The 26,975-nt window shown below is 45.0% G+C and overlaps 1 protein-coding gene across 2 annotated transcripts in view; it reads left to right on the top strand.

The window, feature by feature from the left end:
* The window catches only part of PNPLA7 (patatin like domain 7, lysophospholipase), a 123,859-nt gene that overhangs the window by 19,961 nt on the left and 76,923 nt on the right, over window positions 1-26,975 (top strand). For both annotated transcript variants that reach the window (XM_085076430.1, XM_085076429.1), the window contains exons 14-19: window positions 2,676-2,776; window positions 3,986-4,132; window positions 8,383-8,460; window positions 9,322-9,527; window positions 15,200-15,331; window positions 16,777-16,900. In XM_085076430.1, coding sequence (XP_084932556.1) covers window positions 2,676-2,776; window positions 3,986-4,132; window positions 8,383-8,460; window positions 9,322-9,527; window positions 15,200-15,331; window positions 16,777-16,900 — 788 coding nt within the window. The remainder of the gene's footprint in view (window positions 1-2,675; window positions 2,777-3,985; window positions 4,133-8,382; window positions 8,461-9,321; window positions 9,528-15,199; window positions 15,332-16,776; window positions 16,901-26,975) is intronic.

Here is a 26,975-nt window from a genome sequence, read left to right as displayed (position 1 = left end):
AGAGAGAAGCTTTCATTCTTGGAATGCCTCCTCCTTCTCCTCTGCCTGGTTTTTAAGGTGCAGGGCTGGGCAGAGGATGCTTTCCCTGCCTGTGGGGCCAAAATCAGAGTATTTGGGTGTGACCTGAGAGATGTATGTGCAGATTGAAATGCACTTGGGGTTTGGGGCTCAGGAGTTTGGCTGCCCTGGGATTTGGGGGGCAGGGAGATTGACAGGGAGTCAGATCAGCCCGTGTGGAGCTGCTCTTTCCACTATCCCAGTGACTGTGGGTCAGTCAATATTTTCTCTTAATTTGTCTCCCTGGCTTAGAAAAATGATCTACTTATCACCAGCCAAATTCCTACTTCTCCATCACATCCATCCCTCTGGACAGTAACATGGAAATTATGAAAAAATCTAAGTGGGTTCCTGTTTATAGCTGATTTAGGGTCTTTAATGCTGCAATGTGTAGGAAATTCAGTTAATAGCATCAACAGCTTTATTATTTGTTTTTATATTTTATCTAACTGCTTGTAAGTTCTGCTGATGATCAACTTTGAGTCAATTTGTTGGGTTTTTTGGTGGGAAGCTGATGATTAAATGACACTATGATGTTCCCAGTGGCAGATGTGGATTTGCAACGTGCAGGGATTTGTTCCCATTTGTAATCACAGCATCATGGGGCTACCCAGGTTGGAAAAGACCTTTAAAATCATCAAGTCCAACTGTCAGCCCAGCACTACCACATGTTCACCACTAAACCATGTCTTCAAATGCCACATCCACACATTCTTTAAACACTTCCAGGGGTGGTGACTCCACCTCTGCCCTGGGCAGCCTGTTCAGTTGTTTACAACTTTTCCATGAAAAGATTTTTCCTAATACCTAACCTAAACCTCCCCTGGCAGAACCTGAGGCCATTTCCTCAAGATGACATGAAAAATACCCTGAGTTAGATGGGAATATCTGGGGCAGTGGGATTCTCCCCTTGGCCCAGGTAGGGGGGAGATAGGAGTCAAGCCTCTTCAGAAAGAAAATAATTGTGTTTTTAAAATTAAATTTATGGGCAGCCCTTCATGGCAGGGTGATATTGTCCCATGATCATAGATCACAAGGCTGTAAATGTTGGGCAGGTGGTTCCAAAAGCTAACTTCCCAAAGCTTGGGGCAGTCCTGAGCAAATTCAAGTCTGTGTCTCTGGAGAGGGGCAGATGAGGAAGGAATTCAGAATTAAAAATTAGAATGAATTAGGTAACAAAATCCACTAGTCAGGAAAGACAATTGCTTTTCCTAAGGGCTCAGCCTCTTCCTGAGCAGCAGTTTGTATTTATAAAAGCAAGAGTGTGAGAATAATGTAGTGACTGAAGGCAAAAGGAAGATAATGTAAACTTTCCTGAATAGTTTATTTATTATTATTAGGCATAGAAATATGATTGAAATTATTATATGTTTATTTATTAAAAGAAATTGCAATTTCTGGATGATTCTTAAACTCATCTGTAAATCTTCAGGCTGTGGGAATGCTGTTCAAGGTATTCAAATAGGAAGAGTTTCCCAGTTATGTTTTCATTATTGATTAGCTCAGAGATGTTCCTGGAAGGAGGATGGGACAGCCAAGGACCTAATGGAATTAAGATCTATTAAAATTGGAAAGTAAGATACAGAAGTTGTATTGACTTCAAATTAATGAATTAAATAAATGAGAACTGTAAGAGAAGTTTGTATGTAACTTTCAGCACCACATTTTGAACACGATGTAGAAAAGATTTGAATTTGTTGAGGGAAAATGCTTTGTGTGGAGAGACTTTTAGAAGTTGCTGATTGTAATTTTCTCCCTGTGAAATGGGAATTTATTTGGTACCAAAAATTTCTTTTGTTTGGTGAAGAAAAGGTTAATAAGAATAATTTCCTGAAAACAGTGAGGAAAATTTAATGAATTTGCCATTTGCCTCTTCCTGGAAATTATTATCATTATTACTATTATTATTGTCTATTCTTCTTCCTGACTCCCTCCTCTGGTGCAGAGCCTGGTTTGGGAGATAAAAAGTAACCTGGAATGATAAAGAAAGCACAGCTGTATCCTGGGCACTGTGACTTCCAAGAATATGGAACCAAATAGAAGATCTGCTTAGTTTATCCAAAAAGGCTTTTAAAAGAAATAACAGTTTTCTTTAGCAGATTCCCCTTTTTCTATAAACCCATCAACATCTAGAAAGACAAACAGATCAGCTCAGAGGGTGAGCTGCTCTCACAAGTGGGGAAGTTGGCCTCTGAAAATTAATGTTAACCCTATGAAGGATTTCAAGGATTTGTAGAGTATGGAAAAGAAAGAGCAGCAGCTGATATGAACCATCAGCAGCATCACTTCAGGCAGTTCTGCAGAAAGCCACAACAAACCCTCAAAGTTTTAAGTTATCAGAAGTTCCCTCTCCCCAGTGCTCTGCCAATTCTCAGTGGACAAAAAAACCCACAACAAACCTTCAAATAATGATTGTACAAGAGTGGATGTGGGAATTCTGGGACACATTGTAGACCTGAGTTCAGATGGGAGGAGTTCAAGTTCCAGGTCAGAAGGAGCTGGGAAATCAGTAAGAACCTGAGGGTGCTGAAGTTGCTCCACTGTGTGTGTTTATCTGCTGTTTGTGAGGAGCTGCAGCACAGGAGGTGCTCAAACCAAGCTTTTTGCATTGCCTGCAGACAACTCCAGTGGTTCCAAATCTGACATGGACATGGCCTACGAGAGAGCCAGGGTGCAGCTTGTCCCTGAGGACATCACCAGCAGCCCTGCTGTGGCCAGGGTGGGTCTGCCTTGTCCCCCTCATCCAGCCTGTCCCTGTGATTCTGACATCATCACTCTTGGAGTCATTGAATTCCCTTCCCTTCCCTTCCCTTCCCTTCCCTTCCCTTCCCTTCCCTTCCCTTCCCTTCCCTTCCCTTCCCTTCCCTTCCCTTCCCTTCCCTTCCCCCTTTCCCCTTTCCTTTCCTTCCTTTTCCCCTTTCCTTTCCCCTTTCCTTTCCTTTCCTTTCCTTTCCTTTCCTTTCCTTTCCTTTCCTTTCCTTTCCTTTCCTTTCCTTTCCTTTCCTTTCCTTTCCTTTCCTTTCCTTTCCTTTCCTTTCCCTTCCTTCCCCTTCCCTTTCCCTTTCCCTTTCCTTTCCCTTTCCTTTCCTTTCCTTTCCTTCCCTTCCCTTCCCTTCCCCCCCCCACAGGTTGGAAGGGATCTTTGAAGCCCATCTGGTCCAATCCTCTTTCTCTAGACCACCCAACCTGTCCTTGAAAGGTTTTTGTGTTACTGTTTTTTAACTTAGAGTTTTTCAGTAGATTTTGGTGACTGTCAAGGCTTTTTAGTGCAGATCCTGAAACTCTCTGAAGATTCCCTTGGTGAGCAATGGGAAACCACTGCTGCAACTTTTTATGTATTTTCTTCCCCTGAGTCATGAAATGGATTATTTGGGTTTGTCAGACCATGCTTTATTTGTGAGAGGTACTTTGCAGCAAGGAATGAAAAACCTGTATCAGCTGTAGGTTTCCTGTCATTATTTACAAATCTGTTTTTATTTTGGTGGTCTGCTTTTTACAAATACTGACCTGGAAGTCAAGAGCACAAAAACACTCATGAGTTATAAAACTGCAAACCAAAATCTGGAATGAACCTATTGCTCACTGTGACCTTCACAGACATTTTATCTTTTCCTCCATCTTTGTGTGCAGTGTTGATGAAGTTTCAGTTCCATCAAGCTGGCAGCAGCCCAGCTTCTGAGAAGTCTCTTATTCTTCCCTTTCACAAGCTGTGATGAGTAACTTTGTTTGATTCGAGTGGCAGACTTTGCAGAAAAATACAGGGATAATGAAGTTAGCAAGCTGCTGCTTTTTTGAAAACCTAGATTTCTTTTTTGCAGACCAGCAGTTGTGGTGGGTAGGGAATACAGGTTATAAAGGCTAATTTTGGCCAGGTAGGTGCCAATTCTGATGCTTAAACTGATCCCTCATGTGTTTCTTCTCTTTGCAGTCGATATTGAAGAAGACTGTGACAGTGACAGAAACTCCTTCAGCAGTTTTCCATTACAGTGCTGTGCAGGATTCCTGTAACAGCAAACACATTGATGCCATCATGGAAGCAGCAAAGAAAGACCTCTCAACCCTGATGAAACTTGATGTGAGTTATTGCAGGGGGAGCTGCCTTGGTTTCTGCTTTTTGTCTCATTCTGTCAGGAACTACAAAGTAGATTGTCTCCTCAGCGTGCTGGAGATGGGCTGGATGTTTTATTCAGGAGTCTGTTGAAGTCATTAGAAGGGCTGAAATAAATTTGAATTATTCTGCCACTTCAACAGGCCATGCTGGAATGCAGTGCATGAATCTTCTCTCTGTGCAGAGTTAGCCTTGCAAGCAGCACATGTGCAATTCCTGCCACCTTCTATTTCCATGCTCTCAGTGAATGTGTGAAGTTAGGTAAAGATGATTGCTGAATCCATGAATCCTGGAGACACTGCATCCCAGGGCATGGTTGGGGTTTGGAATTGAGTCCCTGTGCTCTCCCAGCTGGGTCCTGTGCCTGTGGCAGTGCTGTGCTGGTCCCTCCTGAGCTCAGCCCTGCTGAGCCCCTTGGTGCTGTAAGAAAGATTGAAAATGATTGTTTTCATCATTCCAGTCATTCCAGCTGCATTTCATTATGGAGGTGTGTCTGTTCATGTGGATAATGAGACAATTTGGGGAAAACTGTGCATCTGTCTCAGTCAGCCCCAGCCATCCTTGGTTTGTTGCAGGCTGTGCTGCAATAATTCCAGTCTGCTGGTGCTGCCAGAGGCTGGGCACAGCTGCTGCTCCTCCTCTCTGCCTTCAGAGCTGTCACCAAACAGCACCTGCCAGAACTTCAAAGATTTCGTTTTGGATTTTAGCATTCTCTCCTGACTTCCAAAATTATTCCCCTTGGCAGCTTCAAAAGCCCTGTCAGGTTCTTCCAGCTCCCAGTCCTGAGGCTCGAGGTGCCTTTTCCATGTCATCACTGACCTGAGGTCTCTCACTCTGCAGGAGCCTCACCTGTATCATTATGTTCATTTTCAGGATTTTTCAGGCATTTATATCCTCATGGAAGGCTACAGACTATTTGGGAAGGAATTCTTGTTACAAGAGGAGTAAAGCAGGACTCAGTAGCTTCATCTGTTCTGTTCTTGGTACAACTATTAGATCATAAGCAAAAATTCCAAGATTACTGAAGCTCCTGATTACAGCATTGTTTTTAGTAGTCTAGAATAAATTTCTCAGTAATTAACACGTAGCAGTTTAGAGATAAAGTTTATTACAACATTATCCTTAAAACACAGCACCTAATAGGCAGTGCTTGTAACATGAAGATCTAAGTAACAGTGAAATAAGGTAGCATTTTCACTTTGATATTATAGCAACCTAATTTCTCACAAGCAAATTAGGGTCTGATGGGATGTAGCCAAATCTGAGAAATCTCACTGGAAGCTCAATTTTTTTCCATGTAGGAATAATAAAAGTTGATTCTTTTACAGGCAATGGAAGAAAAATCTTATTGTGCACAAAATACTTTCATTCAATACTGCTTACATAAAAGAAAATGAATTCTTATAAGCTCTTCTCTTTAAAAAAATTGATTTCTTTCTTTGCTGGATGGAAGCATTTTAAGTTGTCATTTTTCAGAGCAGCTAATCAGAGTGAATAAAATCAAGATGTGTTGCTGACAGGTGGTGGTAGATTTGGGGTTGGTTTGGCTGTTGGGGTTTTTTCATGTAGCAGAGAGGGGTAAATGTCTCTAGGAGAGAGGCATTGTGTCATAGCCTTTAGGTATCTGACTTTGGAATTAAAATTTTCTTTTTTTTTTCCCTTTTGTTTTAAATAACCTGAATTCCTTGGATCTCTGACATGAATGGTTTTCAATCTCATACAATTTTTGTGTGTTTTTCAGCTTTATCTGCAGTTAGGATAGGAAGGTTAAGCAGTGTTGCAGGGCATCTCCTCTGAGTTATAAGGGAATTTCCTTTGACAAAAGAATTATTTGTCCCAGTTAATTATTGCTTTGTTTAAATTGTTTATAATTGGTTTGTGTTTTCACCTCTCTACCATAAAGCCCTGCTAATTTGTTACCAAAAAATAACCTCTGTTACTTCTGATATTTGTTGATGGACCCAAATTTGTTGGGTTTGTTGCTGCAATCATTTATTACACTCATGCCAAGAAAGAAACTTGCTGGGAAATGGAGTTTGCTGGGGTAATGACTTATTTTTCCTAAAAACTCGTGGCTGGAGGGGATCAGTGCAGATTTTTAGCCTAACCCCTGCAGCTGTGCAGTGCTGAATTTGAGTTTGCTGGTCTCACCCATTTGAGGGTGAGAAGATGATGGGTTTGACTTGTCAGCTCTTCCACTGCTTAATGGGGCAGCAATAGCACAGCAGAGGAGGATATCAGGGGCTGCTGGGAGGTCACTCAGCCCCTGCTCATGCCTGAGGCAGAATCAGATATTGCCAAGTCATTTCTGGCAGGTTTTTGGCTAAGCTGTTCTTAAAGATCTCCAATGATAAAGCTTTCACAGCTCTGAGCACAATCTAGCCCAATGCTTAAGGAGTCCTAGACATGAAGAAAAGCTTTGCAGCAATTTTTCTTAGAGCTAATGCAGCCTGAAAATGCTTTTGATAAGTAGAGCTCATGGGGGAGCTTGTATTCCCCTACTGAGAGGCACTTTCAGAGTTACAACTTTGTCTTTAAGAATAGATAATACTATACAACCATAAATGTCTAAATATAGAAAAAAAAACATTATAGAAATTAGTTGCTATTGCTGAACTGAAATATTTTGACAGGTGCTTGTCAGGTTCTCTGCATTGGATATGTTCCCATGAAACAGATTGGCTTTAATAAAACTATTTTTTGACAAAAATATGTTCTTTTTATCAGCAGTAGGTGTAAAGAATAATTGTGATTATTTCCCTTGCACTATTTTTTCCAACCCAAAATGGAAAAATTCAAAGCTGGCAGTACAACTACACTGGTGGAGTGTTTACATCTCTGCTCTGCTGGTTTCCTGCAGGAGTGAGGTTAATGACTGAGGTCACATTCTGCTCTGCTCTTGTGCTGGATTGGTTCTTCCTGTGAGTGCAGCTCTTGCTTTTTGTGCTTCTGCCTGTGTGGCAAAGCCTGGGCACAGCCAAACGCCCAGGGAGAGCCAGGTCTGTGCTGCCTCTCTTCAGCCTAACATGGAACCCACAACTGAGCCTTGTTTGCTGCCCCAGCCCATTCAGGGGTGATGAGAAAATGCTGAATGTATGAAGATTTATGGGAAGGGTGGAGAGGGACTGTGGGCATGGAGTGACAGGACGGGGGGGAATGGCATGAAGCTGGAGGAGAGCAGGGTTACATCAGCTATTAGGAAGAAATTCTTCATTTTAAGCATGGTGAGGCTCCAGCAGAGGTGCCCAGAGAAGCTGTGGCTGCCCCTGGATCCCTGGAAGTGTCCAAGGCCAGGCTGGACAGGGCTTGGAGCAGCCTGGGATAGTGGAAGGTGTCCCTGCCCATGGCAGGGGTGGAATTGATGAGCTTTGAAGTCTATTTGAAACCAAACCAGTTTGGATTCTGTGATTTGCTGGTTTGGGTGAAAGTTATACCAAAGCAAAGGTGGTCTGAAGCATTAGGGTTTGATCCTGACTGCACACAGGACCCCAAACTGTGTGGGCAGCTCTTTGAGATGGAAAGAAAAGTTTCTCCATGCCTGCTTGGTTGTGTGTTGCACTGAGGGTTATGGTGGTGAAATGTTTGGGTGAAAGGAATGTTTGAGCTCAGCCAGCTCAGCTCCTTGGCTTTGCAAGGGATTGGGGTACAGACTGAGGGTGGCTTTTGGGAAGATCTGCTCTCCCTCCTATCTGCTCTTCAGTTGGGAGGGAGATTCCAGCTCTCCTGTGCCTGAGCACAGGAGTTCATGAGCTTGGGAAGGTTTTGCTCTGCAGTGTGTGTGGAAAGCTGCTCTGCTGAGCTGTGTGCCCAGGGCTGGCCTGACAGAATCAAGTGTTGGATCATCTTGTCCAGTTACTACTCCATGGTGTAGAGAGTCTCCTCTGGATTCACCTGCCTTTGAAAGTAACTTCTTATTTCATGATTTTCAAGCCAGCTGCTACAGCTCTCTTTTCATTATAGACCCTTTAAAGAGTCTGGGAGGGAAAACTGACAAATAGAAAATCATTAAGAATCCAAGTGTGATCAGTTAAAATTGATCAAACCTTTTTTTTTTTTCTTCTGGTAGAAATGTCTGTTGGGTAGAGAAATATAAAAATACATGCCTTATTTTAGAGATTCAAGTATTTATAACACCATCTTTAGTATTCTTACTTGCTTTTTTTGGGTGCTTCATCACACAAAGCAGTAAATTGTGCCTCTCACCCTTTCTTCTCCAGAATCCTGCATTGCTGAATGGCAAAGTGACACTGCACCAGGTCACTGCTGGCACTGTGCTGTCCAGGCAGGGAGACCAGGTGAGTCTGGCTCAGTCTGTGCCCCTCTGCATGAGGTATTTATGCACATTGATGGAAAATTAAGCATTCCCACCTGCCCCCTTGGAAGCCATTTCTTCTGAAGGTGAAACACCCCCAGCTCTGGGCCTTGCTGCACTCAGGGCTGGTGCTGCAGCCACAGCCAGAGTGGGAATGTGGTACTTTGGTGTTGTCAGCCCTGATGGACCCTGTGGGAAGGTGGGGACTGTCCCTCCTTCATCCTTCCTCAGGAGCTGTGAGGACTGGGAAGCTTTTTCCCACATCCTGCACTTTGGGCTTTTGCCTCTGTCACTCAGTTGCAGTAAAGTATTCTCCCCCACACAAAATGAATCCAGCATTATTTGTTTATAGCAAAGTGTATTTAGGATATGAAAAGCTCCATTTATGATAATCCTGTGTGAATAGATGAGCCTAAGCAAAGCAGGTGATGGGCAGCTCCAGTTGCAGTGCTCTGCTGACCTGCCATGCCCCTCATCCTGCTGCTGGGATTCCCATTATCTCTGCCATGCCCCTCATCCTGCTGCTCTGATTCCCCATTATCTCCTCCACTCCCAATCCTGTTGTTATTCCTTGATATCTCCAAGATGCAGCCTTCATTTTTCATAACCACCCAAAGAGAAACGCATTTTTCAATATTGTGCCTGCTTAGTTTTATATATTCATAACCTGCTTTTAATAATTCACAATGGTGTCTTATTTTACCACCTAATTGTTCAAAAGCTACAGGGAGCTTTCTGGGAAACAGATCGGTCGTGATAGTGCTGTCACTGGGATAATTGCTTTAAAAATCTTGGGGGATTTGTATTGAGCTCTTTTTTTTTTTTTTCCCCCCATTTGCTCCAGGATGTCAATGTTTGCTTTGTGGTCTCTGGGATGCTCCACGTGTACCAGAGGAAGATTGACTCTGAGGAGGACACTTGCCTCTTCATCACCCACCCTGGGGAGCTTGTGGGTCAGCTGGCTGTGCTCACTGGGGAGCCTCTGATCTTCACCATCAAGGCCAACAGAGACTGCAGCTTCCTCTCCATCTCCAAGGCCCATTTCTATGAGTGAGTATTGCCATTAAAATATACATTGATTTGGGTTTTTTGAAGTATTAAAAAAATTTTTTGTGGCCTTTTTGAGCAGAGGACCAGGGCAGTGACTGTCCCCCTGTGCTGGGTGCTGTTGGGGCCACACACTAAATCCTGGGTTTAATTTTGGGCCTCTTACCTTTAGAAATATGTTGAGGGTCTGGAGAGTGTCCAGAAAAGGGAATGGAGCTGGGAAGGGGCTGGAGCTCCAGCAGCAGCTGAGGGAGCTGGGAAAGGAGCTCAGCCTGGAGCAAAGGAGGCTCAGGGGGACCTTGTGGCTCTGCACAGCTGGTGACAGGAGGGGACAGCTGGGGGGTCAGGCTGTGCTCCAGGGAACAGGGACAGGAGGAGAGGGAACAGCCTCAGGCTGGGCCAGGGGAGGCTCAGGGTGGATATTGGGCAAATATCTTCACTGGAAGGGGTGGTCAGACTTCTGAACAGGCTGCCCAGGGCAGTGGTGGAGTCACCATCCCTGGAGGTGACACATTTCAGAAAAAGCGTAGATGTGGCACTTTGTGGTGTGGTTTAGTGGGCAAGGGGGTATTCAGTTCAACTTGACTTGGTGATCTTGGAGGGCTTTTCCAGCTGTGATCCCATGATTTTAAATGCCAGTGTTGGGTGTCTGTGCTGCTGCAGTGCATCCCACAGCAAAGCATGCAGATTATGGGGTGGGATCAGTGCCTGGATGAGCTGTGGCACATCTGTCAGGTGGCTGAACTCCAGCAGGAAGCAATTCAGGGAACATGGGAATATTAAATGGTGACATCTTTCTTCAAGGCCTATAGACCACTTAACCCAGTGGGGTGGGAATTATGGCCCAAGATTCGTATACTTCATAACCCAAATGAGAAAGTCTGCCCAGAGCTTGCACTTTGCTGGGTTAATTGCTGTTTTGCCAGGCCCTTTTTCTTGGATTTATTATTCCTTTTTGCTAAAAAACCTCCCTAATTCTGTTCCCAGACAGAGCCAGGGAGTTGGGTGTGTTGTGAGTGATTGGTCTGGGTGTAACTGTGGGTTTTGAATGCTCACTAATAGAAGAGGTTAAGGAATAATTCCCCTGTGCAAGACAGGTTCCTTCCTGGACCTTGGAAGTAGCACCTGACTTGGGACTTAATGCTTAAAGGTGGATATAGGTAATTAAAAATTCAATATGATGACTGTGGTTAGCCTGGTTGCCAATAATAATGATTAATGTCCTTGATTTCTTCTGTGATCCTGTCATTTAGAGTTACAATAGGTTCACACACATAATTTGTGTCTAATGCACAATTTCCTTTCATAAACTCCTTTTCCAGCTTCTGGAATGTGCTATGAATCCTGAGTTCCAGGTTCTGGGGGTGGTTGTGTTTTCTACTGTTACACTGTACATCTCTGCATCCTTCCTGCTTTCTCAATAATTGGAGTTGTTTGTATTCCTAATCCACTGTACCACAGAATCCTTATTCTGGGATTTGGGTTTTCCCACCTGAGGCAGGAGGCTGCAGGGCTGTGGGATTGGATTGCTGTGCTCAGCAGGTGCTTGGTGATGAGCTCTGTTTTCCCCAGGCTGGGAAGTGCTTGTCAACTCTTTGGCCTAATTTCTGAGAGATGCTTCCCACTTGTGCCATTCCATGTGGTACCAGACTAGTTCTTCTAAACATCCACTTTTTCTCTCTGTCTTTTCCTACTGTTGTTTTCCTACTTGTTTCTGACTTGAAATTTCATTATGTTGTCTCAATCAGCCAGGCAGATTCTACCTTTTCCTCCTTTTTTTTTTTCCTTTCACTCAGGGCTGGGTTCTTTCTCTCATTTGCTGAAGCTCATTTTCCTGTGTTTTCTCTCTCAAGAACTGAATTACCTCTTGTTTATTCCAGCTCACCTTTCTTCTTCCATTAACCCCTTACCAGTCAGGGATCAAGACCCATCACTGTATCACCTCATCATCATTTTTGTGTCCTTTCCAAATCTTTCTCCCTTAAAGTCTATTATCTCTTCTCTCCATTTTACAAGCTCTGTGATATTCCAGCATTTCATCTTCACAATGTGTCCTGAACCCCAGGCTTTATGGCACTTCTGTGCCCATATTTAAAATTGACATTGGAGAAAGGCTTTGAAAAGCATCAGGTTTCTTCAGGGTGGTCCATTTTTGCTTTGAACTCTGTGAGAAGGAAAAACTTGTTAATAAAGTAAGATGTAGTTCTTTTTTATGTATTGCATTTTTATGGAAATTCTGTGCTGATAGTCCCACAATGTTTGGCTTTCTCCTTTGCTTGGAATCTCAGAGGAATTGTTTTTGTCCTAATTAGTTTATTTTTCTGTTAGCTTACAGACTTGGTGATATTTGACAAGAACTGCAGTTATTCTCCAAAATTTCATTCTTCCATTCTTGTCATGTATTTCCTCTTCTCCTCTGTGCTGCCCTGGAACTTTCCATGTGTTTTTTCTCAATAATTAATGAGAGGGTCAGCAGGAAGCACATGGTCAATGGTTGCCATGAGGCAAAGAGCACAGGCATGGAAAGAGCCTGGGGTGGAGAATTGAGTGTTGGATGTTGGATTAGTTCCTTCCCCCTGAAACTTTGGGGCAGGAGCCTTTTTTGTGATGCTGCCATGAGTAAATCACTGTCTGTAGATGCAGAGTGCAAGCTTTGATGCTTTGACTTTTATTTAGTTTTGGCAGCCAAATTGAAAACCCCATTGCAGCCACATCCCCAAGGATATCTGCAGCAGTCCCAAGCTTTCACAGAAAGTATTTAGCCCTTTCATTGTTATATTTGGTGAGCTTTCTAATAAAGAATCCTCAAGGTCCCTGCAGAAACCTCTGTAGTACAGAGCTTTGGATGTTAATTTTCTCAGTGCCAAGCAGAAGAGCAAGGATGGAGATGCCCATGTGAGAGGAAGGAAACTGGGCTGGTACTGGGGGGAAAAAACCCTTTTTTCTCTTCCATAAGGGTGGGTTTTACTTTCTCTATTATTTCTTGTGTAGAAGCTGCATGGCACTGAGGGAGATAAGAGAGCTCCAGCTGGAAATAAAAGAAACCTGTTGGTACTTCAAGCATTTGGAATGCTCTAAGTATTAAGATGTATATTGTGAGGGAGGAAAGGAGTAAATGGCTTTTATTGACGACAGCAGACAGCCTGTGTGGGAGGAGATTTTTGAGGGCTAAATAAGCAAGTGGAGTAAAACCAATGAGCTAAACCATTCAGGAATTTTTAGGAGCTTTATTTAACGTTTGAATCAGCTGAGAAGGGGGATAGGGCTGGGTGTTTTCCATGTGTCATGGAAAAATCAGGGCAAGAGAAGAGGGTCAGGAGAGAAAAGCTAATGGTGTTTGCTGGCTGGATTTGAAGTGTTCCAAATGTAAGAGCTGATGTTCAGTTTAATTTACCTTGTACACATTCAAGTGCAGGGGTATGAGTGTGGTGAGTTCAACTTGAAATAGGGATATGTGCCCCTGGATCTCTGCCCTTTCAATTTCAGGGATTTGGGCTGGAATTATAGGCTTCATTATTCCAAAAGTAGTGATTGGAGGCCTGGGTGAGGAGAGCAGTGTCCAGGGAAGCTCCTGTGTGCTGCACTGGCCTCAGCTCTGGCAGCTCTGGGGCTCTGGCTGCAGCAGGGGCAATAATGAAGGACAGAGCTGATGTTTTAGAGACTTCAGGGCAGTTCTGTGCCTCGTGCAGGCAGTGCAGAGCTCCTGGTGGCCCTGATTTTGCTGTCACAGTCTTGCATTGTGGATCTCTGTTTGGGCTTTCTCAGATTCTGCCTGTTACAGTGGTCCCCAAGGAACTGTAATCCAGTTAGGGAACAAAGAGTGACAGTGCTCCTTTCACACCTTTCTCTCTTCCTCTGTTATTAAGGGGTGAGGTTAGATGCAAAGCTGACATGATTTCTGTGCAGGGGGAGCTCTCTCATAACAGGGTCTCCTAAGCAGATTTTTTTAAATCAATCTGGCATCTTCCTTGTGAAGGGAATATGGATGCAGAAGGAATGTCAGGAGGTTTAGCCAGACCAAGTGCTGGAGCTGCCCCTGGGAGAAGGCAATCAGGGCAATCCCTGGGATCAATCCAGCAGCTGGAGCAGCCCTGGCAGAAGGAGCTGGGGGTGCTGGGGGTGAGAGCTGGAGCTGCCTAGCCCTGAACCCCCTGAAGCTGGGCTGAGCCCCAGCCTGGGCAGCAGGGCAGGGGGGATTCTGCCCCTCTGCCCCCTCAGGTGAGACCCCAGAGACCTGCAGAGCTGCCCCAGCCCTGGGGAACAGCACAGCAAGGAGCTGGAGCTGCTGGAGAGAGTCCAGAGGAGCTCCAGGATGAGCAGAGGATGGAGCAGCTCTGCTGGGAGGAAAGGCTGGGAGAGCTGGGATTGTTCAGCCTGGAGAGGAGAAGCTTTGGGGTGACTGAATTGTGACCTTGCAGTGCCTGAAGGTAGAGGGAAGATGGAGAGAGATTATTTATAAGGAATGGAGTGCCAGGACAAGGGGGAATGGCTTCAAACTGCCAGAGGGCAGGGAGAGATGGAATATTGGGAAGGAATTGCTCCCTGTGAGGGTGGGGAGGCCCTGGCACAGGGTGCCCAGAGAAGCTGTGGCTGCCCCTGGATCCCTGGCAGTGTCCAAGGCCAGGCTGGACAGGGCTTGGAGCAGCCTGTGCCCATAAAGAGGTTTCATGCAGCTCCCTCTGTGTGCACTGCTCCTGCTGGGGCTGCAGACATGAATCAACCTCTTTGTGAATTGTTACTTCTCTTGTGAAATAATGATTTTTCAGTAGTCTGCTCTTGGTGTTCCACAGGAACAGGAAAGATAAACTGCTCTAACAGGTAGAGCAGCCTGACATGTGAGTGATCCGTTCCCTCCTGGGAGTGTTCCAGGAGGAATTTGAGTGCTCACTCCCACGGTGACAGGGTGCAGTGATCTTCAGTCTAAAAAGAACAAGAGATAAGACATTCCTGAGCAATTCCCAAGTGTCTCTGAGAGTGATTTTTGCTAGGCTTCACAATCAGTGTGGAGTTTGAGATTGTCCTGGCAGAACCTTCTCAAAGTTTTTCAGTTTGAGGAATATACTGAATTACATGGTGTCTTTACTATTAGAGACTTTTTAAGCACGACTAAAAACATTCAGTGTGAAGATTGGGATCTTTATTAGAAGATGTCTCAGTTCTTTGTGGTCTTTGCAACATGGAAAAGGGAATATTTGAAATGCAGAGCAGGTCTTTTATTTTTAAGAGCATCAGACTTCACATATGAAAAGATTCTGATGTGATATGTGGGGGAAAATGAGTGAGAGACTGGGATGTGCAGAACAGCAGGGAGGGGAGATCCTGGGGACAGCATGAACATTTTCCTGAGTCATGAGAGACCTGTGTGAGGGGGAAATGAGGATGGAAATGAGGAGGGAAATGAGCTCCCATGGCTCCTGGCCATCCAGCTGCACTGGGAGAAGGGAGTTGGGCCAGACAGCAGCACTGGCATGCTGCTGCTAGGACAGTGGCACTCTGAGTGCCACTCCATTTGGGCTGGGTTGGAAGGCTGGGCAGCCCTGAGTTGTGTCAGAATCACTGGTGAGGGTGTGCCTTTGCCTTGGGAATTCCTGCCCAGCTGCACTGGCATGTGGGGCCTGGGGACACCCATTCCTCTTTTGGGGAGCTGCTTGAATAACCCTTTCCCTTCTCCTCAGGATCATGAGGGAGCAGCCCAGTGTGGTGCTGGGGGTGGCTCACACCGTGGTGAAGAGAATGTCCCCCTTTGTCAGGCAAATTGACTTTGCCCTGGACTGGATGGAGGTCGAGGCTGGACGAGCTGTTTACAGGTGAGATGTGGACAAAATTGAGTGTTTGTTGAAATTTCTCTGCTTAAAGAGCTGTGCTTCCTTGGGGGATGTGTAGAATGAGAACCTCAGGCTGTGTTTATCAACCATTCCATCAGGTTTGTATTTTGAGATTATTTTCTTTCTGCAGTACCTTCAACATCACTTCAGTCTCCTGTCTCCAGGTGTAACTAAATAATTTCATACTGTTTCTCATCCTTTTCTGTTGTCTTGCCAAGCTTTTAAAGTGATATAATTGATTAAGACACAGGCAGATCTGTGTTCTGGTGGTAGTTTCTGCATTTTTGAGGCCATGGACATCTATTGCACAGATGTTTTCAGCCTTTCTGAAATAAACGGCAAAACTCAAAGGTAATTCAGTTAGGCTTATTCAGTAGTAAATTGAAAATAGGAATTTTGTGTTTAAGGGGCAACAGTTACCTTGGGATAACTTAGTTTTATGGCTGTGTACTAGGATGCAATTGAGATGTTATGTGGTTGCTGCAGTGGTGGGAGAATAACAGTCTCATTTAGAGCATGATCTGTATAATTGTGATTTTCATACCCATACCTGCAGCACCAATGCTGATGGAAGTTTTGGATTACTCTGTGCATCAAAGCAATCCTAGCTGTCAATATCTTGTTAAAATCTTCTGCAATTCCCTGCACTTGTTTTAACTCCACCACCAGAAGTGTGGCATTCCATCCATGTGCTGAACTCTGCATTCCAAACAGCACTCCTAACCGTGCCAGCTGGGTATGGCAAAAACTTCCTGCTAGGCTGAGGGGTGTGCACCAACAGGAATCCAGATCTGGAGCCACTTGGGGTTTTTTCTTTGTGGCCTGCAGAATTTCTTTGCATATCCACATTGACCACTGCAGTGGGAATGAGCTCTGTGTAACAGCAGTGAGCCTGCAGTGTCCCCTGGGCTGCACTCACATCCTGGTCATCTCCTTCCAGTCCTGACGTGGAGCCTCACACTGCCTTGGCTTCGAAGGGACCTTAAAGCCCATCTCATTCCACCCCTGCCATGGGCAGGGACACCTTCCACTATCCCAGGTTGCTCCAAGCCCTGTCCAGCCTGGCCTTGGACACTGTCAGGGATCCAGGGGCTTCTCTGGGCACCCTGTGCCAGGACCTGCCCACCCTCAAAGGGAACAATTCCTTCCCAATAGCCCATCTAAACCTACTCTCTTTGAGTTTGAAGCCATTCCCCCTTCTCCTGTCATTCCTTGCCTCAACTAACTGCACATTTACACATTAAACAGATTTCCAGTCACCTTTTAACAAGTGCCTCTTCCATTTCTTGTTTGCTTGTTATGTTTAAGTGTCAATTAAACACTTCCCTGTGTCTTCCAAGCCAGGCAGGGAAAATCACCAACTTATTCCAAGCCTTGCTGAGCAGAGATGCCTCACTAATGGTATTTATTTCTGCTTTTCCCTGCAGGCAGGGGGACAAGTCTGACTGCACGTACATCGTGCTGAACGGCCGCCTGCGCTCCGTGCTGCGCATGGACGATGGCAAGAAGCACCTGACTGGGGAGTACGGCCGGGGAGACCTCATTGGAGTGGTGAGAGGGGCACTGAGGGACCAGCCAGCTGGGAAACTGGGCTTTGCTCCATGCCAGGCACACACAGTCCTGTTGTCTGTTGGTAATCATAAGGGCTTCCGAAGTTGAAAGCACAGAAAGTCCCTTCTGCTGATGCCTAAAATGCTGGTAAAAATTGAGACGCAGACACTGCAGTGTAGGGAAAAGGGTATTACCTTGGTTTAATAGGGTCCCAGGTGCACCATGACGAAAAGAGCTCCTGGGTACAACGAGTGTACAATTTTATGGACCTCACCAATTAGCATACCTATCTAAAATTCACCAATAAGAAACTTAACAAATGAAGTAATTGCCCCCTTATTCAAATTACCTCCCCCCCAAAAGGTTACAACTTAGTTTACAAAAACATGTCCCAGTGATGGGGCTCTTTCAAGGTTGGTGCCTCATGTTCTTGATATTGTGGAGATTGTTTCGTCTTCTTCAAAGAATTCTGAACAAGGCTAGAGTACAAGGGTTATTAACATGTGGGGCTAAAATACAGAGAGTAAAAAGTACAGGAATGGAAAAGGGTAAAGAGCATATAAAAAGGGTATAAAAGTATAGTGAAAAAAACCAAAAAACCCATCAGGCATCACTGCCTGGAAAGTTTTTATAAGTGATTGATGAATGGGGTTACTAGGCTTGGTTTGAAGAGAAAGATAAACCTAAAAAAGGTCACTGCCAAACCAGCAGGTCCTGCTCAGTGCTTGTCTGTGCTCTGGGTTACTTCCTCCCAGTGAGAGGAGTGCAGCCTGTTGAATCAGGTTTGGAGGAATTGCAGGAATGTGCACTAAATGGAGATTTGAATAAATTTAGTGCCATAAGAAGTTTGGCTGAGGCCTCCCTGGAAGTGTCTACTGCACAGAGTTAGCAGAGCTGACTTCACAGCTTTGTCAGGTTTTTCAGGGAGTGTGCAATTATTATAGTTATTAAAGCAGCTGTTCATTTCAGAATTGTAGTATTTATCCTTGTTTAACTTCTGTTATGTTCATTTTTTTTTGTTTCTCAGACCTAGTTAAGTGCAGAAATAGAAGTCATAAATATGCGTGGCTCGTTTGATTGTTATATTTAAAATTAGAAGATTTCTGAAGTTCTGAGCTTGTTATTCAGGCCCTTTTCTGCTTCCTGAGCTAAAAGCTAAACACTGAATGTGTATCTGTTTATAGGCAGAATTAGCATAGCTCTGAAGCCAGAAAACATGTGAATTGGGATTAGTTCTATGGGAAGAAATTATTTTTTGTAGGAGTGAAGGGGAAGGAGGAGTCCAAGGCTCCCCTTGGAGATCTGATCCAAAATTGTGCCTGTGGAGTGCAGGAGGCAGTTCTGGTGGAACTCCCAGCAGAGGCAGAGCTGGGCTGGGTTGCTGCTTGCACCATCTCTGTTGAGTTCCATGTGCTCAGGATTTCAGGATCTCTTCCCACACTCAGTGCTGCTCTGGCTGAGGGGTTGTGTTGGCTTGGGATGGTGTTTGGAGAAGCAGGTCTGTGCTGGAATGTGCTAAGCACACCCACAAAATTTATTTGTTTTTTTTTTTCTTTTTTTGGGATCCCTCATTAAAGGTGAAATGACAGGGTTTGACAGGAACTAAAGCTGACATCTTTTGTGACTAACCACGATGGTGTGAGGCCTTTTGGTGTGTGAAGAAGGGTTTGTCAGCTTTGTCACATACAGGCATTTTCCTGCTTTCCTCTGCCTGTGGTGATCTGCAGCTTCACTGTCAAGCTCCTGGAGTTTTGCAGAACTCTCAGGTTAAAAACAGAGCTGTTCTACTTTCTGAAAGCAGTCTTGAGTGACAGGGGAGCATATGGTGCTCAGAGGGAGGTGATGCCCTGGCACAGGGTGCCCAGAGAAGCTGTGGCTGCCCCTGGATCCCTGGCAGTGTCCAAGGCCAGGCTGGACAGGGCTTGGAGCAACCTGGGATAGTGGAAGGTATGGAATGGGATGAGCTTTAAGGTTCCTTCCCACTCAAGCTTTTCTACAATCCAGTGATTCTATGAAATGGTCCAAACTCTACCTCCCTGCAAGGACTGGTTTGGTGTCACATTCCAGGCTGTCCCAACTGTTTATCTGGGGAGGAAGGAGGAGGTGGTTTTGGTGGATGGACTGGGATGTTTGCTGTAACAAAGCCATGTTTGCTGGTGAGTGCCTGGGCAGGGATACAGAAATACCCACGTGGTTGGTGCCTAAACCCTAAGTCACTGTTTGGGATCCATGTTATGACATGAATCACGTTGGAGACTTCAGTGACTCCATGGACGTTGTCATCTCCTTCCTGCCCACAGCTCAGAGCCCCACTGACTCACCGTGCTATTTGTTGAAAGTGTCTCCATGCTCTGGCTGCCTTTTGCAAACATGGGGGAGGATCTCTGAAGAATGCCAGCATTAATGCAGAGGGCATTAGCCAAATGATATTTTTGCTTTTTAAAAGTTTTGTTTATCCCCTTCTGTGGAATCTGTTATAAACCTTTCAAAACCTGCTATAGGGTTGGGTTTTTTTCCCCTGACATTAACATAATTGGGGTTCTAGGTGCTTATGGGGAATGAAAGCAGCAGTAGGTGTTCGTAATTGGTTTTTTGGTCAACTGGTGGCTTTCTTCTCCCTGAACCCCTCCAAAACCCTCCTGTGCCACCCATAATTGTGGGCACTAAGAAAATACCAGAGTCTTGTCGATGTCTTTTTGTTTACTGCCTTCAAGTCAGAACCTTTAAAATGCCACGTGTCATTTGCATAAGAGACGAGGCTCTGCCATCTCTGCTTTCAGAAGAAAAGCACTGCAGGATGAAGGGTTGCAGACAAGATGTTAATTTTCAAGCATGTTCGTGAGCTCCCAAGGCTCGACTTGTGGCTCAAACTGTTTTGTTCCCTCTACTGACTCAATGGCATCTGTTCCTGAGGTCTGTCGATTCAGGGGAGAGGAACAGACTAGAAACTGAAGTTTCCTTCCCTGTGGAGTTCCTTGAGGAGCTAACAAGGACAGTTCTGTCAGGGGAAAATGATCCTGACTCCCTGGGAGCCTTTCTGGAGGGACACTGCTGGTGGCCCTATTGGTGGGCAGCTCCAGTCACTGGATCTGGTCAGATCAAGTCAAAACTCAATTTAAAAGCTTCCAAGTGATTTTTAAAGGACAATGGTTAATCTGTTAAATAATTCCCTCCCTGCTGAAATACAGTTGACATAAGCCTTGCTTTCTAGAGACTAAAATTTGACCCATTTTGGGGAAACCTTCTAATTTGATGGTGCCATTGCTGCAGGTGCACTTGAGAAAAAATGTTGCAGTGTGAATTTTCTGAAACTGTTCTGCCAGCTAAAGGGTGACTCATCCAATGTCACTTCTGCTGTGTCCAGATGATCCCAGAGGAGATGAGAGAAGCCAACCATGTGTTGATAGAGTGAAAGGGCTTCTCTTCACTGAGCGACTTGTTTAAAATGCTTATCTTAGTCTGTCAGTTCTTTTCTTGTTGTTGCTGCTTTGGTTTTGATCTTTATTAACCATTGGAGATGGTAGTTTTTGCTCTTGTTCTCTTGATCTTATTTGCACTTTGTTGTGTGTGAGAGAGGATTCCCATTAATTTGATTTTTGTGCCAATCAATAGCAGGTGAACAGGCCCAGGCTCTGACCTTTGTTCCTGGCAGTGCTGCTGAGACTGGGGCAATTATTCCATGGTTCATTCCAGCCTGCAGAGTAGGTTGTGAGAACACAGGGTCACAACTCTGAGCATCTGTTGAGATGGGTGTTCCTTGCTTTTTGTACTCTTGGGAGGACAGCAGTGGGTGAGGAGAAAGGATCAAACCCTCTAGAGCATTTCTGATTGATCTGCTGCTGAATTCAAATGATTTGTGCACTGCCTGCACCCTTCAAACACCTGCAGGTGATGGAACCTTCAATGCAGTGAGCTTTTTGTGCAAGTGCACACTTTGTCTGAATTGAGTTCTGAAGGATGGCTGCAGTGTTGGTGAGATGACTGAAGACCAGGCAGGTCTCAAGGGCCTCAGCAACAGCTGTTAACTCCCAAAATTTTCCAGAGCTGGGCTTTTAGGTGGTGTGGAACTGGGCTTACTGGTAAACCCTTCCCATAAAGCTGTGGTGTGCTGACCAGAAACCAGCTTTCCGAAATACCTGCTGAGGGGGGAAGTTGCAGCAATTTTTGTTTTTTTAAATTCAACACCTTTTCTGTTTCTCTTTAACAACCAGAATCTCCCTCTTACCAGTCACTTCTGGGTAGAGAAATTGCTGAACAAGTGTAGAAAGGTATTAGTGCACTGACTCTTGGAACACAGGGATAAATTGCAGAAAAAGAACCTTCAGCTGCCAGTGCTGCAGCACACTGGTCCTGCTGGGCAGGAAATCATGTTTTACATTCTGGAAATAACAGACATTTTAAATATTTTTCAGATGTTAAGCTGTTCATCTAATTACGACAGCTAAATGTCCATGGCTTTTTTCTCTCTGAAAAGTTGAAACCCAAGAAGAATCTGTAAATGGCTTATGATTTCCTCAGGGGATTGGAGCATTGTCCTTTGGAAATATAACACTGTTAGAAATCTTTAATTGCTGTGTAATCCTCAAAGGAATCACACAAAGGGAAGTATCAGGATTACACTTGTCAGGCTTTTGTTCTTTATCAGCATTAATGATATCAGGCAGCTCCACAGCTGAATGTCACTGCACCCTCCACATTAAGGCTAATTTGCTCTGCCTTTTTTAAACGTGTGAATTTTTTTGCCAGTTCCTTGCATTTTTGTGATTTTGTCAAACCATGGCTACTTCATTTGCTGAAGCTGTAAGACACTCCAAAGCTATTTCAGGTGAATTCAGGTTAGTGGCACCTCAGGCACGCTGTGCACAGCCCGTGGCTGTGGGAATTGGAGGTGGATGAGGTTCAGGAACAGAGCTGGAAGACATGGCCCTGGGAGGAATTGTTCTCTTTTCATCTTTGACTGTGTCTCTTGGTAATACATAACTGAAAATTATTCTTTTCCTAGCAGCATCTCAGGTGTGAACTCGTGTTTAGAACAACCAACAAACACAAAGCCCAGAAAATCCAAACCATCCAGGGAAACCCTCAACCACCCAATCCCCAAACCAAACCCCAACCCACAAACAGCAAACCCCAGGATTTCCCAGCCCCAAAGGCAGGCAGAGGAAGCCCTGAGGAATGAGTTCATGTTTGCCCAGCTGAATTAGTGTCAGGGTGAAATGAGAAGCTCAGAGTCCTGATTTCCAATCCCATCTTGAGAGTGATTTTGTTAAATTCAAATCACTGATCTAAGCCATCTGAACGAACCTGAGTTTTCTACAAGGATCTTCCCTGAGTGAAGCTGCTGAGTGCTGTCTATTTTTCAGATTCTTTACAGCTACTTATTCTTTTATCAACAGCAATTCCTCTTTTACCTTTTTTTGCCTCAAGTTCTGAACAGCTGCTGAAGTAGGAGAGCCTCTATAACTGCAAATTGTGGTGCAGTTCAGTGTTCTGGCTGGCTGGGAAAACCACAGCATGGCTTTGACAGGATCTGGCACTAAATTACCTGGATTTGTGTTGTGTGGGGAAGTCATCTGGCTGTGGAGCTGCCTCAGATAACAGTGCAGAGTGCTTTATGTGCTTTATGTCCTGGGCCAGGCTCTTTTCAGAGAGTATGAGGAGCTTTGATGACAGATAGTGACAGAGACTGGGACCTGCTGGCTTCCAGACAGGTGATTTCATGCATTAGACTGCCATTCCTTGAGATATTTTGTGTCTCCCTTCTGCTTCCAGCTGAACTCTCTTGTGATAATATCTGCTAATTCCAGCTATCAAGCCTCTCTTGATACACCTTCTGATCCCCTACAGGACAGCTTTTTACTTCCCATGCCTCCTTCACCTTTCTCCCATTTTGAGGGATGCTATGTGGAACTAGGCTGGCTGGGGAACAGCAGAGGTTGATATTGCATCCCCTTTAACGCTGGCAAATGCACAAGGCAGTTGACAGCAAAAGAAATTTTTCTTTTCCTTGATAGTACTTTTTTTTCTTTTGTTTTTTTTGCAAGCATAATTAAATAAAAGCCTCTAAGAGAGAGAGAGAGGGAAAAGCAGTGTGATCCTTGTCATCACCAGCAGAATGCTTGGAGGGCAGTGAGGGATGAGAGTCCAGTGGAGGTGACAGGAAGGATTTATGGGGGAAGAGTGAGCAGTGGAGGATGGGGAAGGCTCTTTATGAAGTTCCAGCCAGGTTTGGGACTCTTGTGTGAAGCTGAGTCAAAAGCAATTGGATCTCTCCTTTCTAGGAAAGTATTTGAGCAGGTCGTGGGCTGTTATTTGTTCTTCCCTTGTGGAAATTCAGTTATGATTCCTCCAGAGGAGCAGCCTGCCTGTGGCATTGAGCAGCCTGCCTGTGGCATTGCACTTGCAACAGCCCAGATAAATGTGATGGTTTTGGTGGGTGTTTGCTGGGGGTGTCTCAGGTGGCTCCTGACATGGTTTTTAGTGCTGTTTTGACTGTAATGTTGGATTTAGGGCAGCAAAACATGCACAAAACTTCACATTGCTTCTATAGCCACATGTATATGAGGAGTAAAACTTAAATACAGGAGGCTGGGCTGTTGCCAATTCCCTTCCCAGCTTTCATCTTCTTTTTTTCTGTCCCTTAATGACGTTCACTGCTGCAACAGGACTGTATTGCACTGCCACAAAGTGCAGGCTCAGTCCTTTGGGGAGAACCTGTAGCATGACTCCATCTGCCCTAATTACAAAAGGTACCAAGCTCAGCCTTATTTAACTTTTAGTGATATTTTAGACCTACACTTGCATATAGCCACTCACAGATACACAAAGTTAGGCTTACATGTGTGAGTGTGTGTAAGTCTGTCGTGGTTTTTTAATACATTTATCTATTAAAAAATGAAAGAGGGAGGTTTGGATTCTTCTTTGCACACAGCAGAAGGGCTGGATGTCCTCAGTCACGGGGTTAACTTGGCATGCAGGAGATTGCAGAAGGTGGTTGTTAGAACAACTTTGAAGAGTACATGGTGTTCTGAGTTCATCCACTGGCACTGCTCCCACAAATAGCATCGATTTGCAGCTTGTCTGGTTGCTCTTCCCACTCATTCACTGCTTCCAGCAGTGTCTCCTCCTTTGTCCTTTTCTGATACAAACACATTAATATTTCAGGTCCTTCTGAGCTGGGGCTGGAGCAAACACTGTTGAGGTGAGCATCCTCTGCTGCTCCAGGTGCAAATGAGCTGGACAAGGGTCTGAGGGCAGCGTGTTTAAGCCAGAAAAAGCCAATGTTCCTTGTAGTGTTTGGTTGCCCTTCATGTAACATTGATGATATTCCATCACTGGCTTCAGGTGCAGCAGCAGCAGCTCCTGCCCTTGTCTGGACAGGATCCTGCTGTGACAATCCACAGGTGGCTCTTTGTGCTCTGCCAGTGCTGCTGTTGGCCTTGAGGCACAGGTGTGCTACCTGTCAGCTGGGACTGCCCAGCCCTTCTCCAGAGCCTCCTGAGTATCAGCAGATGTCAGTGTTGATGTTTCTCCCTGTCCTTTCATCCCTGTCCTTTGTGTCCCCTCCATGCTCATCCTTCCCCAGCACCCTGAGCTGGTGGCTTTGTGTGGACCCTGCCCTGCTTTGGGGTGGATGTTTGAGGATGGAGTGAGGAGCTCTGGCAGATTCCCTTTCCAGAAGGGAGGTGGCTGTCTGTGCACCCCAGTGTCACCCAGCTGTGCTGGCAGTGTCTGGAGCTGCACCCTGTGAGGACAGTCCCTGCCTGCTCTGTTGATGCTCCTGCTGGGAGCTAAGCCTGCTGGAAGAGATGACAATACAAGTATCAGGTTAATTACCAGGCAGTGATTGTGGCTGTCTTGGAGGAGGATTTGGAAAGTGAAGAGTTTAAGTGACATAATTTAATAATCCTTGAGGTCCTGACCTGCTTCCCAGGGTCTCCTTGTAACTGATGCTTTCACTTGAGTGCTGTTACTGCATTATGTCAGCACAGGGGCCAAAAGGAGCTTTCCCTGGGGGAGCAGAGATTGCTGCTTTTTGAGAGCTGGCAGCAAGGAAAAATCAATGGGAGAGGAAGAAATATGAGGTGTGAGAGGATGACAGGTTCTTGGTTGGAAAAGTGGCCAGAGTGAAGAGAAACTGAAGGCAATAATGAATCACAGAATTGATGGGATGGGATGGGAATGCAGGAGAAGAGCTGCTGGTGTAAATGTGCTCCTGGCTGGAGGCTGGGGAGGACAGCCCTGGGACTGTGAGCATTGGCACTGGACATGTCTCCTCATGCACCACACTGCTTGAGATCTCACTTGAAAAGGAATAATCTCCACAAGAAACTACTTGGAAATAATTGGCATTTTTGTGGCTGCTGACTGTGAGAAAAGTCACCCAACAGTTTGTCAAACAGGCTGCATTTTTCCGGAGAAGCAACATTTCCTTACCAGCAAATCAACTGCCCTACAGCAGCCCCAATTTCCTCCAGGAAGTCTCAGAGATGCTGAAGCCTGAGCCGGAGAATAGCTGCTCATCACACTGAGGCTGTGCATGCAACAAAAGCTGAGCAAATAGTCAAAGTGATTTCTTGAATGCAGCTCAGAAAGGAATTTATGCTTAGACCAACTCACAGAATATGTCACTTGCTAGATTTTTACTTCCCAACTGTGTAATTTGGAGAGCTGTAAGAGCTGTCAGGAATGAATGTTGGAAATGAAGTCAAAAGAGGTCGTGAGAGTATAAATTGCTTTCCCCCTCCCTGTAAAAGATTTACAGCAACACTTTTTCTTCAGAAAGAACTTGTAAGGCAGGGTTGTGAATCATGTGCATCGTATGGGATGGAGGCAGCAAAACCTGGTTTTGTCACTGTTTAATACTGAACTAAGAGAAGTTGTGAGAATCATGGAATTCCAGACTGGTTTGGGTTGCAAGGGACCTTAAAGATCATCCAGTTCCTCCCCTTTCCCCCTCCACTTGATTGCTCAGACCCCTTCCCTGTCAGAATTAACTGGAACAGTACAAAGAGCACAGGTCTGTTTTTAGGGTTTTTTTAGGGGGAATTGGGTGTTTTTGTTTATTTACTTCCCTCAAATTAGATGGAATGGAAGTAAAGGCAGTGATGGATGACAGATTTCTGAGGGTGGGCTGGAGACAGAGGGATTTTGAGGAGAGGAGCCAGGATGGGGTCGACCTTGGAGAGAGGAGAGTGGTGAAGGGAATATTCAGCATTTTTTAGCACTGCTGAAATAAGGCATAGCAGGATTCCAGAGAGATGGAGTTCCAAGAGAAATTAGCCCTGTAATGTGGGCTTGCTGAGTTTATAACATGAGAGAAAACCAAACACCACCAGATAATGAAGTGGCAAAGAGAAGAACAGGCAGAGCAGAGGATGTGGTTGGCTCAGCATTCAGTGAACTCCAGGAAAGCTGCAGGATTGTTCGAGGGAGAGAGGAACAACAACGATGGCAAGTGCAGGAGAGTGAAAGAGAAGCCCAGAAATGGGCAGTGAGGTGGAACTTATTTAGAGGCTTGTGAGGAAGGAGGAGGAATGGATGTGAAATGGGAAGAACAGAGATGTACAATTGCCTCGAGCAAAATAGGTTGGCTTGAGTTTGAGGAGAAGTGGGAAAGAGTCCACTGGTTCTTTTTTGCACTGGAGTGAATGCTGAGCCTGTGTTCATGCTGGTGTGGGTGAGTGATGCTAATGGTAGTCTGGGAAGGAGCTCAAGAGAGAGCCTTGGGTGATTATGAAACCAAATGTATAAATAAACACTCACCCCAGTCAGGTTCAATAAGAGCTGAAAGATAAGAATGCTATTTCTTGAAACATTTGTTTATTAATGTTATTGTGGAGGTGGTTTTGTGGTGTTTGCTGCATCTGTGGTGGGTGATCAGAATGTGAAATTTCCCTTTTTATGACCAAGGAAATTATCTTAGGGTGTTCTGATCACAAGTGGATTTTGTTCATATTCAAGTTCAAGCTAGATCTCTGAGTCTTGTACTTTTACAAACCTGGAAAAATAAGAAAACCTGTTCAAAAGGTTCACTGGGCAGAGTCCAAGGATTTGAGTGAAAGCCATGAATAAA

This window comes from Lichenostomus cassidix, chromosome 17, assembly GCF_008360975.1.
Source record: "Lichenostomus cassidix isolate B80296 chromosome 17, HeHo_3.0, whole genome shotgun sequence".
Lineage (NCBI taxonomy): Eukaryota > Metazoa > Chordata > Aves > Passeriformes > Meliphagidae > Lichenostomus > Lichenostomus cassidix.
This window is presented reverse-complemented; position numbering and strand designations above follow the sequence as displayed.